Below are 12,265 nucleotides of genomic sequence, written 5' to 3' on the forward strand. Positions count from 1 at the left end.
TGAGCAGTGTAAGGAAAATGAGAGAAGAATAAAAACAATAGCAAACTGCTTACACTTTCTGCATGGGCTTCTGTGTTTGTGAAACCAATCTTGGAGAGAAGCGAAACTTCCAAAATCCAACCTACCTTTAATTTGCTGAAACTTCTTTTATTCCCCCACTGGCTACTCCGTAGTCTGTGTTCCAAGTGAAGAGTGAGTCACAGTTATTTCTCCAAGGTCCCTCTCTGGGTCTCAGTTTTTAGAATCTCTCCTGACGTCTGGTCTACAGGTTGGTGCCAACTTGGAGACCTTTGTCACTCAAGTGACGGAGCTAACCTCACTCTCACTCAGGGCTGAGGGAGGTGCTTAGGGCAGGGATGGTGGATGGCGGGTCTCCCAGATGAAGGGGACCAAGCAGCCTCTAGCCTCCACCCTCATGGTGGTTAAGCACACCTGAAGGAGGTTTACTTCATTGCCTCAAGCCTGGCTGAGGTGTGCAAGGCTGGCTATCTCAGGGCATTCTACACATGGAGCGTCACCCCTGTTCATGTGACTTTAACCTCTTCCCAGCTACCTCTTTTTTCTCTTCCCCAGCACAGAGGGGGAAGCTGGATCCATAACTGATCTTTCAGCCTTGCCATCAGATAGCTCAAGTCCGATTACCTACCAGGCTGGGCTGGATTTATTTTCTTTTATATATATATATATTTTACATCTTTATTGGATATAATTGCTTTACAATGGTGTGTTGGTTTCTGCTGTATAACAAAGTGAATCAGCTATACATATACATAGATCCCTGTATCTCTTCCCTCTTGCGTCTCCCTCCCTCCCACCCTCCCTATCCCACCCCTCTAGGTGGTCACAAAGCACCGAGCTGATCTCCCTGTGCTATGCGGCTGCTTCTGGGCTGGATTTGAATGGAGCTGGGCAGCTAATGACCTCTGTGGGTTGGCCTCGGCTCACACTGGAATTCCCTGTGGAGAAGCATTCATTCTGATACGTGCCTACTACAAACTGTCCCTAAGCAGCTCCAGGCCCATGAGAGGTGGCTCTTTTCCTCTCTGCATGCACGTTACTGCTGCTTTCTGGTGTCTGAGCCACCCTGGACCAAGCCTGGCTTATCACTATATCAGCTTTGAAGAGATGGGTTGTAGAAGGGGTGTGTGCGAGGGTGCTTGAGTGTTCATGCATGTACCATATCTCTCTCTACCCACGCTTAATTACTGCCCCAGCAGGGCTCCGTCTACTCATCCCCCGCCCTCCATCTCAGCCCCTATTCTGTGGTCTCCAAAAGAAAGTTTATGCATGGAGGATGCTAAACGAAGAGTGTGAATCCTTGCCGTATCCTGATTTCCAAGGACTAGAGAGGAGATGGGGTTTAGTGATCTGGAAAAGCCTTCTAGCCATGGATTCTAATGAGTCCCTGGCGTTGTTAGTAACCATTAGTGTTTTTATGCTTGGCTCTTTTGTTCTTTCATTCAACAAATTTTCATTGAGACCTTACTAAGTACCAGCTTTGGTAGTTACTGAGGATCCAGTGACAAGTGAAACGATAAGAGCCCTCGCCCCGTGGAGCTCACGTTCTAATGGTTCTTAGCCTCTTCTTGTAGAGGGTATCGTCGGGTGGAGGTGAAGCCTCCCAGAGGGGCACAGACCTCTAGATGCTGGGATGCTTGGGAGCAGGGGAGGGAAGGCAGGTGGCACCTGCAAACGCCCTGGTCGGCAGCTCCCACGGCCAGAGCCTCTAAGGAAAGACCCTTGGAGGAGGCTGCCTGGGATGAGCATGGCCCACCGGCAAGTTCTTGATTCCTATGCCTGGTACCTTTGTGGTGCCCCCAAAGTCCAGGTGAGACAGCCCAGAGCTTGTCAGGCCGCCGAGAGTATGTCCATTTGCTCACTGTTCCTTGGATGAATGAGTTCAGTCCCAGCTGTGGCCCAGCAAGCTGGAGGGAGCCAGCGATTGCAGCCTGTGGGTGGACAGGCCTCAGGGCCACATCCGAACTACTTCTCCAGCTCTAAGCGCCACGTAGCTCCTGTGGTCAAGGCCGAGGAATTGTCACTCTCCGGTCCTGTTGCACCCGTTGAAAGAAAGCCATGAGTTTCAAGGGCTGTTTATTCTAAAATTGATGTGGAAAGGCAATGGAACTAGAGTAGCTAAAACAATTTTCAAAAAGAAAAACAAAGTGGGAGGAATCACTCTATGTGATTTTTTTTAAACCAAGAGATCTTTAGTGTTTTATTCCCTTCATGACCCTTTATGAATTTTCAATCCATGCTTCCGTTTGATCATCTGAACAAATGTGGTGACTCCACATCTTTTTCAATGTTTATTTTATTTCTTTTTGTTTTTTAATGACTTAGTTTTAAATTTGAGAAGAAGGTACAGAAATTTTCCATATACCCCCTGCCGCCACACATGTGCAGCATCCCTAACCATCAATATCCCCCCCCACCCGGAGTGAGTACATTTGTTACAACTGATCAACCTAAATTGACACATCATTATAACCCAAAGTTCACAGTTTATATTAGGATGCACTCTGGGTGTTGTACACTCTGTGGGAATGGACACATGTGTAGTGATATCCACCATTATAGTATCATACAGAGTATTTTCACTGTCCTATTGACCTAGAGATCAATGGAACAGAAAAGAGAACCCAGAAGTAGGCCTACACAAGCACGGCAAACAGATTTTTGACAAAGGTGCAAAAGCAATTCAGCAGAGGAAAGATAGTCCTTTCAACAAATGGTGCTGTAGCAATTGGGCATCCACAGACAAAAACAAAAACAACTCCCCGAGACCTTCCCTAAATCCCACACCTTAAACAAAAACCAACTCAAAGTGGATCTTGGACTTAAATGTAAAATCTAAAGCTATTAAAACTTTTAGAAGAAAGCATAGGAGAAAATCTTCAGAACTTACAGCTAGGTGAACCTTGAGCTTCGGTGTCTGAGAACATCAAACACGTGATCCAAAACTTTTAAAAATCGATAAATTGGCCTTAATCAAAATTAAAAACTTGCTCTTGAAAAGATCTTAAGAGAATTAAAAAACTACAGACTGGGAGAAAATACTTACAAACCACCTATCTGACATAGGACGTGTGTAGAAGATACAGAGAACGTTAAAAAACTTAACAGTTGAGAAACAATTTAATTTAAACATGGGCAAAATAAATGAATAGGCATCTCACCAAAGCACATATGCAGAGGGCAAATAAATACACAAAAAGGTGTTCAACATCATTAGCTATAAAAAAAGTGCAAATTAACCAACAAGGGCCTACTGTAGAGCACAGGGAACTATACCCAATATGATGTAATAACCTATAAGGGAAAAGAATCTGAGAAAGAATATACATATATATATATATATATATATATACACACACATATATACATATATAAAAAACTGAATTGTGCTGTACACCTGAAACTTACATGATATTGTAAATCACTATACTTCGATAAAAAAAATTTTTAAGTGCAAATTAAGACCATGATAAGATATCACTACACACCTATTAGAAGAGCTAAAATAAAAATAATGACAATACCAAATGTTAATGAGGCTGCAGACGAACTGGATCTTTCATACATTGTTGGTAAGAATGTAATATGATACAGCCACTCTGAAAAATACTTTGGAAGTTTCTTAAAAAACTAAACAACAAAACATATGTTACCATATACTCTAGCAATTGCACTCCTGGGCATTTATTCCAGAGAAATGAAAACTTATGTCCATACAAAAACCTGTACACAGATAGTCACAGCAGCTTTATCTGTAATGGCCAAGGGTGGAAACAACCCAAATGTCCTTCAATGGGTGAAACAAACTGAGGTGCATCCATACCATGGAATACTACTCGGTAACGAAAAGGAGCACGCCATTGACACATGCAGCAACAACTGGGTGGATTTCAAGGGCATTATGCAAAGTGAAAAAGTCCAACCTCCAAAGGTTGTACACTGCATGATTCCATTTATATAACATTGCAGAAATGACAAAATTATAGAGATGGAGAAAGGATTAGTGGTTGCCAGGGGTGAAAGACAGAGTGGAGGAGAGGAAGTGTGATTATAAAAGGGTAGCACTTGGGAGATCTTTGTAGTGATGGGCTAGTTCTATATTTTGATGGTGGTGGCGGTTGCATGAATCTGCACATGGATAGAATTGCATAGAATGGCACACCACCCACCCACCCACCCACAGACAAATAAGTACGTGCAAAAACTGGTGGAATGTGAATAAGGTCCCTGGATTATACCAATATCAATTTCCTGATTCTAATATCATGATGTTATCCGTATAATTATGTTAACTATAAGAATGCTATCACTGGGGGACACTGGGTGAAGGGTACATGGGACCTCTTTGTTTGCAACTACCTGCTGCAAAATCATTTCTATAATCATTTCAAAATAAAGAGTTTTAAAAAAATTAGCCCCGTCTCTGGGGGAACCCAGCCCTGAACCAACTCTGCTGCTGCCAGTGCCACCTCTCCCCTACTTCTCCTCCGCTTTGTCACCACGCCCCCTTCTTCCATCTCTGGTCTACCTTTTTCACCAGCCTCTTGTTTCCGTACTTACTCAAGAAAATGTGGAGCTTGACGGTGTGGGCAACTGCTTGCAAAAAGACAGCTTTAAGCTTTTTTTGGGAAGGAGTGTGCAAGTGGGTAGATGGAATGTAAAAGATTCATCTCTTGCTCTGGAAAGGACCCGAAGTACCCAGATAACTTGTGTTCTCAAAGGTCAGAATCAAGACAGCTCACAGTATATTTCTGAGCCTCGTTGGTCATGGGACATGCATCTCAGGAAAGGTGGAGGTTAACTAACATTCCATCCTCCTCCTGGTATGATTCAAGCCAGGTTCTTAAGGGACATTTTTGCAAACAGGCACCACTGTCTCCCTGTGAGGCCCAGAATAAGTCACCTTGACTTTCACACTGGGTCCCTGAGTCACATGCTGAGGGGCATGATGGCTCTGGCATAAATGTGGTCCCTTCAAAAGCAAGAACCTTCCAGCACTTCTACCAGGCTGAAGTGTATCTCCATGTCTTGGTTAAAGACGGCCAATGGCAGCCTAAATGAATACAAGAGGGAGGGTGTCCAGTGATGGACATGGTTTGGGCAGAGCCCAAGAATTAAAGGGGACTTGGGATCATTGAGAGACCTTCCGAGTCTCAGGACGGGGGTGGTGGTTTCTTTTTCTGTCATTCTCCAACGTTCCTCAGTCTCAGAGACCCCAAGAGATGCCATTAATACAGATTCCTCCTCTGGCCCCTTTGACACATTTGCTTTTGAAGGACCTGGAAGAGAAAGCTCTTTGTATGTGGTCAGAATAAACTCATTGTACACCCAAACAATTAACTCCTCAATGGACTTGCCAGCCCCTTGAAAGGCCCGGCCCTGCTTCCTTGGACCTCTTGGGCTCTATTCAGTCCCATAAGCACACCAATGTTTTGGGGGTTTTGTTTTGTTTTGTTTGTTATTCTGAAAAGTCTTTCCCTGAGAATAGTCAGAGCCGGTCAACATTGTCCTCAGCCCCGCATTTATCTCCACTCGCCAGCGAATGTCAATCAGGAATCAAAAAGCCAAACAGAGGAGGCTTTGAACGGTGTCATCAGGGGTCGAAGTGACTTCCAGCTGTCTGTGCGTGGGCCAGGCCTTCTCGCAGGGCAAAGAATTGTGCTGTCACACAAACCCACTGTCTGGATAGGCTCGCAGAGCCCGTGCGGGGGCTGCGGCTTTCTGGGGCTGCACCTGCAAGGAGAGGCGTGGTTGGGGGCTGGGGGATCTCCTGCGGCCAGACGCCCCGCTCTGGGCCTGGGTGGTTTCCAGCGCCGTTTGCTCACTGCCTCTGGAGCCTTGAGCAAATCACTTTCTTGCGCTGCAACTCAATCTCTTTTTATCTGCCTGGTGACTTCCTCTGCCCTGGCCGGTGGTGAGAATAGATGAAGAAAGCCACCTGCCAGAAACTCTGAGTGTTGCAAAATGTGGTAACACTTATTATAGTTGATCTTGACATCATCCTTGAGAAATTCTCTCAGATTTGCCTTTTTTTTTTTTAATGTTTCCTAATTTACTTTTTTCTCCCTGTAAAAGAAATGGTCATCTTTGAATCGGGTTTTTTCAGTATTCTATGTTCTTCTCGGTCTGAAAGAGTATTATGGTATCAAAGAGAAAGAAAGTCTTACTATTTGAGGTCTAAAAGAATCACCAAGATTAAACATACACGCACATGAGATCATCATATGCATTCATGTAAACTGAGATTCAGATATAGTTTTCTTTAAGATATACAGGAGAGTCTCCCCCCAAATTAAGGATTGCTCAGATAATCTAGCTACTGCCACCTGACGATTTACCTGTGATGACTTTGGTACTCCATCCCCGCTTTGTTTTAAAAACTTTGTTAAGGTATAATTACATACCATAAAATTTACCCAATGTAAATGTACAATTTAATGAATTTAGTACCGTTATAGAGACGTGCGGTCATTACCAGAGAACATTTCCATCACCCCCAAAGAAACCTTGTACCCATTTATAGTTATACCCCACTCCCTCCTCCAGGCAACCATGTATCTGCTTTCTGTCTCTATAGATTTATCTTTACTAGGCATTTCATATGAATGGAATCAAACAATATGTAGTATTTGCACATGGCTTCTTTCATTTAGTATAATGTTTTTGAAGTTCAGCTATATTATTACGCATATCAGTAATTCATTCCTTTTAATTGCTAAGTAATATTCCATTGTATGAGTATATCACAATTTGGTTATCTCTTCACCAGTAGACGAACATTTGGATTATTTCCAGTTCAAGGGTATTACGAATAATGCTGCTATCAGTATTTGTATACATGTCTTTGGGTGGATATGTCTTTATTTTTCTTAGATAGATTCCCAGGAGTGGAATTTCTGGATTGAATGGTAAGTTTATGTTTAACTTTTTAAAGAATTTGCCAGACTCTTTTCCATCATGGCTACCCAGTTTTACATTCCCATCAGCAAGGAATGAGGGTTTGAGTTTCTCCACATCCTTGTCTCTTGATAGTGTCTATTTAAAAAATTTTAGCCATTCTAGTAGGTATGTGGTGGTATCTCACTGTGGTTTTAATTTGTGGTTTCCTAACAACTAATGATATTGAGCATCTTTTCATGTATTTATTAGCTGTCCGTGCATCTTTGAAATGACTATTAAAATATTTTACCCATTTTAAAATCAGGCTGTTTGTCTTCTTATTGAGCTGTAAGGTTTACTTTACTTTTTATTTTTAAAACTTTATAGAATTTTAATTCTACAAATCCAGTTTTAAAAGCAAGCAGTTGGATAAGATGATTTAACACTCGATGATTTAATACCTTCTTTAAGAGGCCTTTAGAGTCTTTTACAGCTACCCAGTGTCCTGAGGCTAGGAGTGCAGCCATCCTTCACTTTTAGAAGAGGATATCACTGCCCAGAGAAGAAAAGTGAGGGGTTCAGGTTACCCAACTTAGTTGGTTGCAAAGCCGGTATCTGCACTGTGACCCCACTGGAGACCGGGAGGCCAGGGGCACATGCGGAAGCTTTTCTCTCTCCCCCGGGCCCAGTGTAGGTCCTGGTGTTGCCCCAGGGCTTGCCAGGAAGCAGGCCTGATGTGGACCTTGGACCCAGGCCTTGGACCTATGTTTGGTAGAAGGGTGCGCTTGTTTGCTGGGTTGGATGCCAGGTGCCCAGGTGCCCGGAGATGATGGTCAGGGGGTCCTGTTGGCTTTGGCTTGGCTGCCCATCCTTGGGGCATGCTGGATTTCACAGGTGGCTCTCCTGGCAGCAGGGCACTTTATCTCTTCTCACTTCATAAAGATTTCCAGCTAGGGCCTCCATGGTGGCAGTGCAGCTGTATGTCTTCACCCTCGGTGACCCTACCCTGCAGGAAGATTCACTCCCTGCACGTGGCTTCATGCTATGTGGGCTTCTGGGCCTGCATCTGGGCAATTGTGGAGGTCCTCGACTTCCCCGGGGAGACTGGAAACCCTCCTTCCTCTCCTTGAGCAGCAGATTTCTTTACTGATTGCTGGACCAGATGGGCAGTCCCAGACTCTCATGTGGATGATGGGAGAAGTAAACAGAGTATTTTCTGTCATCCTGCTCCAGAGGGAGATACAGCTCTTGGAGTATGGGAGGATCTTAATTGAATATTAAAATATCTCATAAGCCATTTTTCACTTGGCTTGTCATTGCCGTCCCTCTGAGAATGTTTGATTTCTCACTTTCCCTTTGTTCCCTTTAAGACTCCTGAAATGAAGCCACCCTGTGTGGAGGGGCTGAGCACGCTGTGCAGGTCTATTTAGACTGTGAACTCTGCATCCGGCAGCAGCAACCAAATGTGCACTGCAGCTGCCAAAAAACTTCATTCAGTGGTTCACTGAATTCAATGGAAAGAGGTGTTAATAGAGTCAGGGAAGTGATGCCATTTTTAAAAATGACACTGTGTGGCTCTGCTCTGTGTTTCTTCTCCCTCAATGACTTCCAGATCAAACGTACACAGTTTGGCATCAAAAGATGGCTGTTCTGGATCCCAGTTTGAGGCAAATAAGATATTCAGCTTCATTACTCCTCTCCTCCTGCCACGTCTCATGTCTGCGGGTGATTGTCGGATAGGTCAGGATCACCCTGGCCGCTGCGGGAGTTGGGTCTTACGTTGGCACATGAGAATTATAGCAGGGTCAGGTGTCACACAACTGCCAGGTTGCTGGCCTCAGCCTCAAGCGAGGGTTAGGGTCTCCATAGCTATTGGATCTTAAGATTCCAGAGGTGGGGTGTTGTTGTAAGAAAGGGATCAGGACTCTGTGTTCTCTCTCCCTCCCCTGATAAGATGCAGGGAACTCTGCCAAGAGTTCTGGGAGCTCCAAATGGTGACGGCTGTCGTTATTGATGATCTGACTGGCGTTGCAGGCTATATGAGAACTTGCATTCTCCATAGTTAATGCTTGGAGAATATAGCGTTCAGTCCTAAAAGATCTCTGGGGGTCTTGGGAAGAAGGGATTGTGTAACCACGGTGTCCGAGACCACGGTGCTCTTCTTCCCTCCCCCTCCCAAGGGAGAAAACAGAAAAATCTCGGAAGTATGCGTTCTCAACACAGGTGAAAGCTCCCAGCTTTCACCAAGGAGGTGGAAATTGGTTCTTAGGGCACAAAAGAGCACTTGCTCTTTTTACATATAAAGCACAGATTTACATACAGGACACAAACAGGTATACAATGTATCTTTGTTATTAACATTTCACTAGGAAATTAATTAGGAGAAAAAGTCTTTAGATGGGCAATAAAAAAAAAAAAAGTTGAGAAACACTGTTCAAAATTAAGCTTTTGGGATCTTGATGAACATAATTCAGAGTCCTGAAAGGTAAATAAAGTCTGAACTTACTCTGATCCGTAGAGGTTTTTGGTCTACAGAGAGAGCTGCCAACACTACTAGGACCATAAGTATTAGAACTTTGTTACTGAGAACTCCCTGCTCCTATCATCTGTGTTAGAAATTTCAAAGCAAACCCAGGGTGCAATTACTCATGTTTTCTCCCATTTTGTTTGCCCCAACCTCTCCTTGGGAATTGGGGTGCATGCTGTTTCAAGAGTTCAAAGTGTTCTAAGGATTCCCCATTCTTTTTAGTTCAGCATGCTGAAGAGAGAAATGTCCTTCTTACCTTCACTTTGTTTTTAGATGAGGATGGAGAAATAGCTAGGACTTTGGGAGGAAATGGCACCATGTTTTCTTGTTTTCCTTAAGCTCTTCAGTGAAGGCCACTAAAAAGGTACCAGCTAGTACCTTTCACAAGAGGGCAGGAAGGAGCTGGGGACATCAGAATTTGATGCCACAAGTGTGCCAGCATCTCCTAACATTTCTGGCCAAAACTCAGGGCTGCTGGTGAAGATAGCCCTCCCAGCTTTCCTGAGGAAAGAACAAGGGCTGACGGAGTCATGTTGGTACAGAGTTATGAGAAGGGGCCCTCCAGAGCCATGACAACTTGGGTCCCTTCCCTGGAATGGCAAGCACACACCTGGATTGTCTTACTGTTTGTGTCTCTCTGTGATTCTCTTTTCCTTCTTGTTCTTTTCTTCTTTCTTTCCCTTCTCTTTGGTCTGTTCACTGGGACTTGGCCGGGCCATGTGCAAACCCCAACCATTCAATAGTGCTGGAGAGTAGATAGTATTTACCTCAATAATGGTAGTCTCTTTTCGATTCTTTTTAACCCTCAATTCAGATGACGGGTCTAAGCCGACACCCACGATGGAGACCCAGCCGGTGTTCGATGGAGATGGTAAGCTCTTGTATTACTTCAGATTCGAATTCTCCCACCCATTTTCAGATTTGGGGAGGTCTTTCCTTCGGTTGTTTGTTTAAGCTTTACTATTATTGTTTTTTTTTTCTTTTTTAATTTGAATTTTTCCCAGTTTAAGCCAGGTTGTTTTAACCTTTAAAAAATGCAAACCCTCCCAGGAACTAGTACACCCTCCACTTCTGGAAAGGCCCACTCTTCTTGCCAGGCTTCCTCCCTGGCTCTAACGTCCAATAATAACACAGCCTGGATGGACCCCGTGGGCTGCCAAGACCAAGGAGCCAGGGCTGAGAAAGACAGGCCAGCAGCATCCCTTTTCTAAATGAATCAGCACTTAACAAGTTCCTGTAGTGCTCTGTGCCCAGCATTGTGGGAGGCCTCTGGGGGACAAAGGAGAAGTAGATGAGATGGAAACCCTTGCTCTCAAGAGATCGGCAACTATAGGAGAACTTTCTGTATGGAACTCTATGTTGTTTGTTTGTTTTCTGTAATAGACATGTATGGAAGAAAGAGATCACAGTGGTATGGGAAAAGATTCTGTGAAGAGAGGGAACGTGAGCTGGATCTTGAAAACGTGGGGGAGGAATCAGGGTGTTCCAGGCAGGGGCACTGGCATGGGCAAAGGAGAGAATATGGTGGAGATGGGGTATAGTGAGGAAAGTAGCAGGAAAGAGACTGGTGTATGGAGCTGGTTTGGCTGAGTTGTAGGGACCTTGAGAGTTGAGTCGAGACATTGGGAGAGGAAAAATTCTAGGTCAAGAGAAATAGTGGTGGTTGGTGGCAAAATAGAGTTTGGATATCTCTGGAGGTATGAGGAACGGACAGGAGGAGCTTGGGTGCAGAAGACTGGCTTTGATTTGAGTTTGAGCTGCTCAGGGCCTACATTCTTCAGTGTGCTTTGCTAAGGTCTCCAGGCTCCCATGAGGAGGGGCAGGAAACTCGGCAGAGTGCTATTTCTAGAAAGTCTGACAATGAGATGTGGAGCTCGGTGCAATATATGGCAACCTTTCAGCAGCTTTCAGCCGAGTGTATCCATGCTTGGATCCTAAGACTGGACAGTGAGACAGAGGAATAAAAAGAAATGATGCCACTGGTTGGTTCTGTGGCTAAGGATGTCTCTAGCCCAGGCTCAGCTTTAGATAGAAATGTGAAATATCCTTTGCAACTGGTCATGGAGTGGAACATATGTGTGTGTTCATGCCTAGAAGTTAAAATGTTTCTGTGATCCACAAATGTCCTAGATCATTGGTAAGTCTGGGACCCTGGAGGATTGACTGGGGAGGGGGCAGTGGAATGGAGACCATGTCAGCTTGGAAGACCTTCCCAACACACTCATGGAAGATCTCGTCCCTCTACAGTGTGTTCAGGGTCATCCTCAGACTTCCGTGGCACCTGTCCACTGGGTGACCCTGCCCCTGGAGAGCCTGGAGGCACCCTGGAACTCTCTGGATGGAGGAATTCAGCCTCTGTTCGATGAGAAACTATTAGAAAGGGGATTGAAGCACACATTAGACCCATTACTTTCTTCCCCATGTGAAGCAGAATCTCAGCAAAAGCTAAAACCTGCTGCGGCTCAGCTGTTTCCTCTAAAATGGTCTCTGTGGTTTCTTTGGCATTCGTTTGTTGATTTACCCCCTTTAAATCCTCTTCCAGGGAAGCAGCTGAGAAAGGCTTGGCTTGGCGCGTGTTCCTCACCTCCTGGGATAATATTTTTATTCCTGGATGGAGTGGCTCAGTGCCTCTGGACTCTGACCACTCGGATTCCCAGCACAGGAGGCCCTGGTTGGCTCCTATGAGCTGATGGGGAGATGATCTTCCATAGAAAGGAAGCAAAAGGGTGTTGGGACAAAGTGGATATGGGACGAGGGAAATGGCTCAAGCCTTGATGCCTCAGGCTTTTAGAAAAGCTGTTAAAAAGTCTGGGGGCTACACTCCAAGTTACATACTCTCTT

At 44.7% G+C, this 12,265-nt stretch overlaps 1 protein-coding gene across 4 annotated transcripts in view; it reads left to right on the forward strand.

Moving 5' to 3' along the window:
* The window catches only part of SMOC1 (SPARC related modular calcium binding 1), a 150,809-nt gene that overhangs the window by 101,484 nt on the left and 37,060 nt on the right, over positions 1-12,265 (forward strand). For 2 of the 4 annotated variants that reach the window (XM_029237733.1, XM_029237734.1), the window contains exon 6: positions 10,239-10,295. In XM_029237733.1, coding sequence (XP_029093566.1) covers positions 10,239-10,295 — 57 coding nt within the window. Of the gene's footprint in view, positions 1-10,205; positions 10,296-12,265 lie in introns of all 4 variants that reach the window. The other 2 variants (XM_029237731.1, XM_029237732.1) reach the window with 1 other exon arrangement.

This window comes from Monodon monoceros, unplaced genomic scaffold (genome assembly GCF_005190385.1).
Source record: "Monodon monoceros isolate NGI ecotype Baffin Bay Population unplaced genomic scaffold, NGI_Narwhal_1 Super_Scaffold_21, whole genome shotgun sequence".
Classification (NCBI taxonomy): Eukaryota; Metazoa; Chordata; class Mammalia; order Artiodactyla; family Monodontidae; genus Monodon; species Monodon monoceros.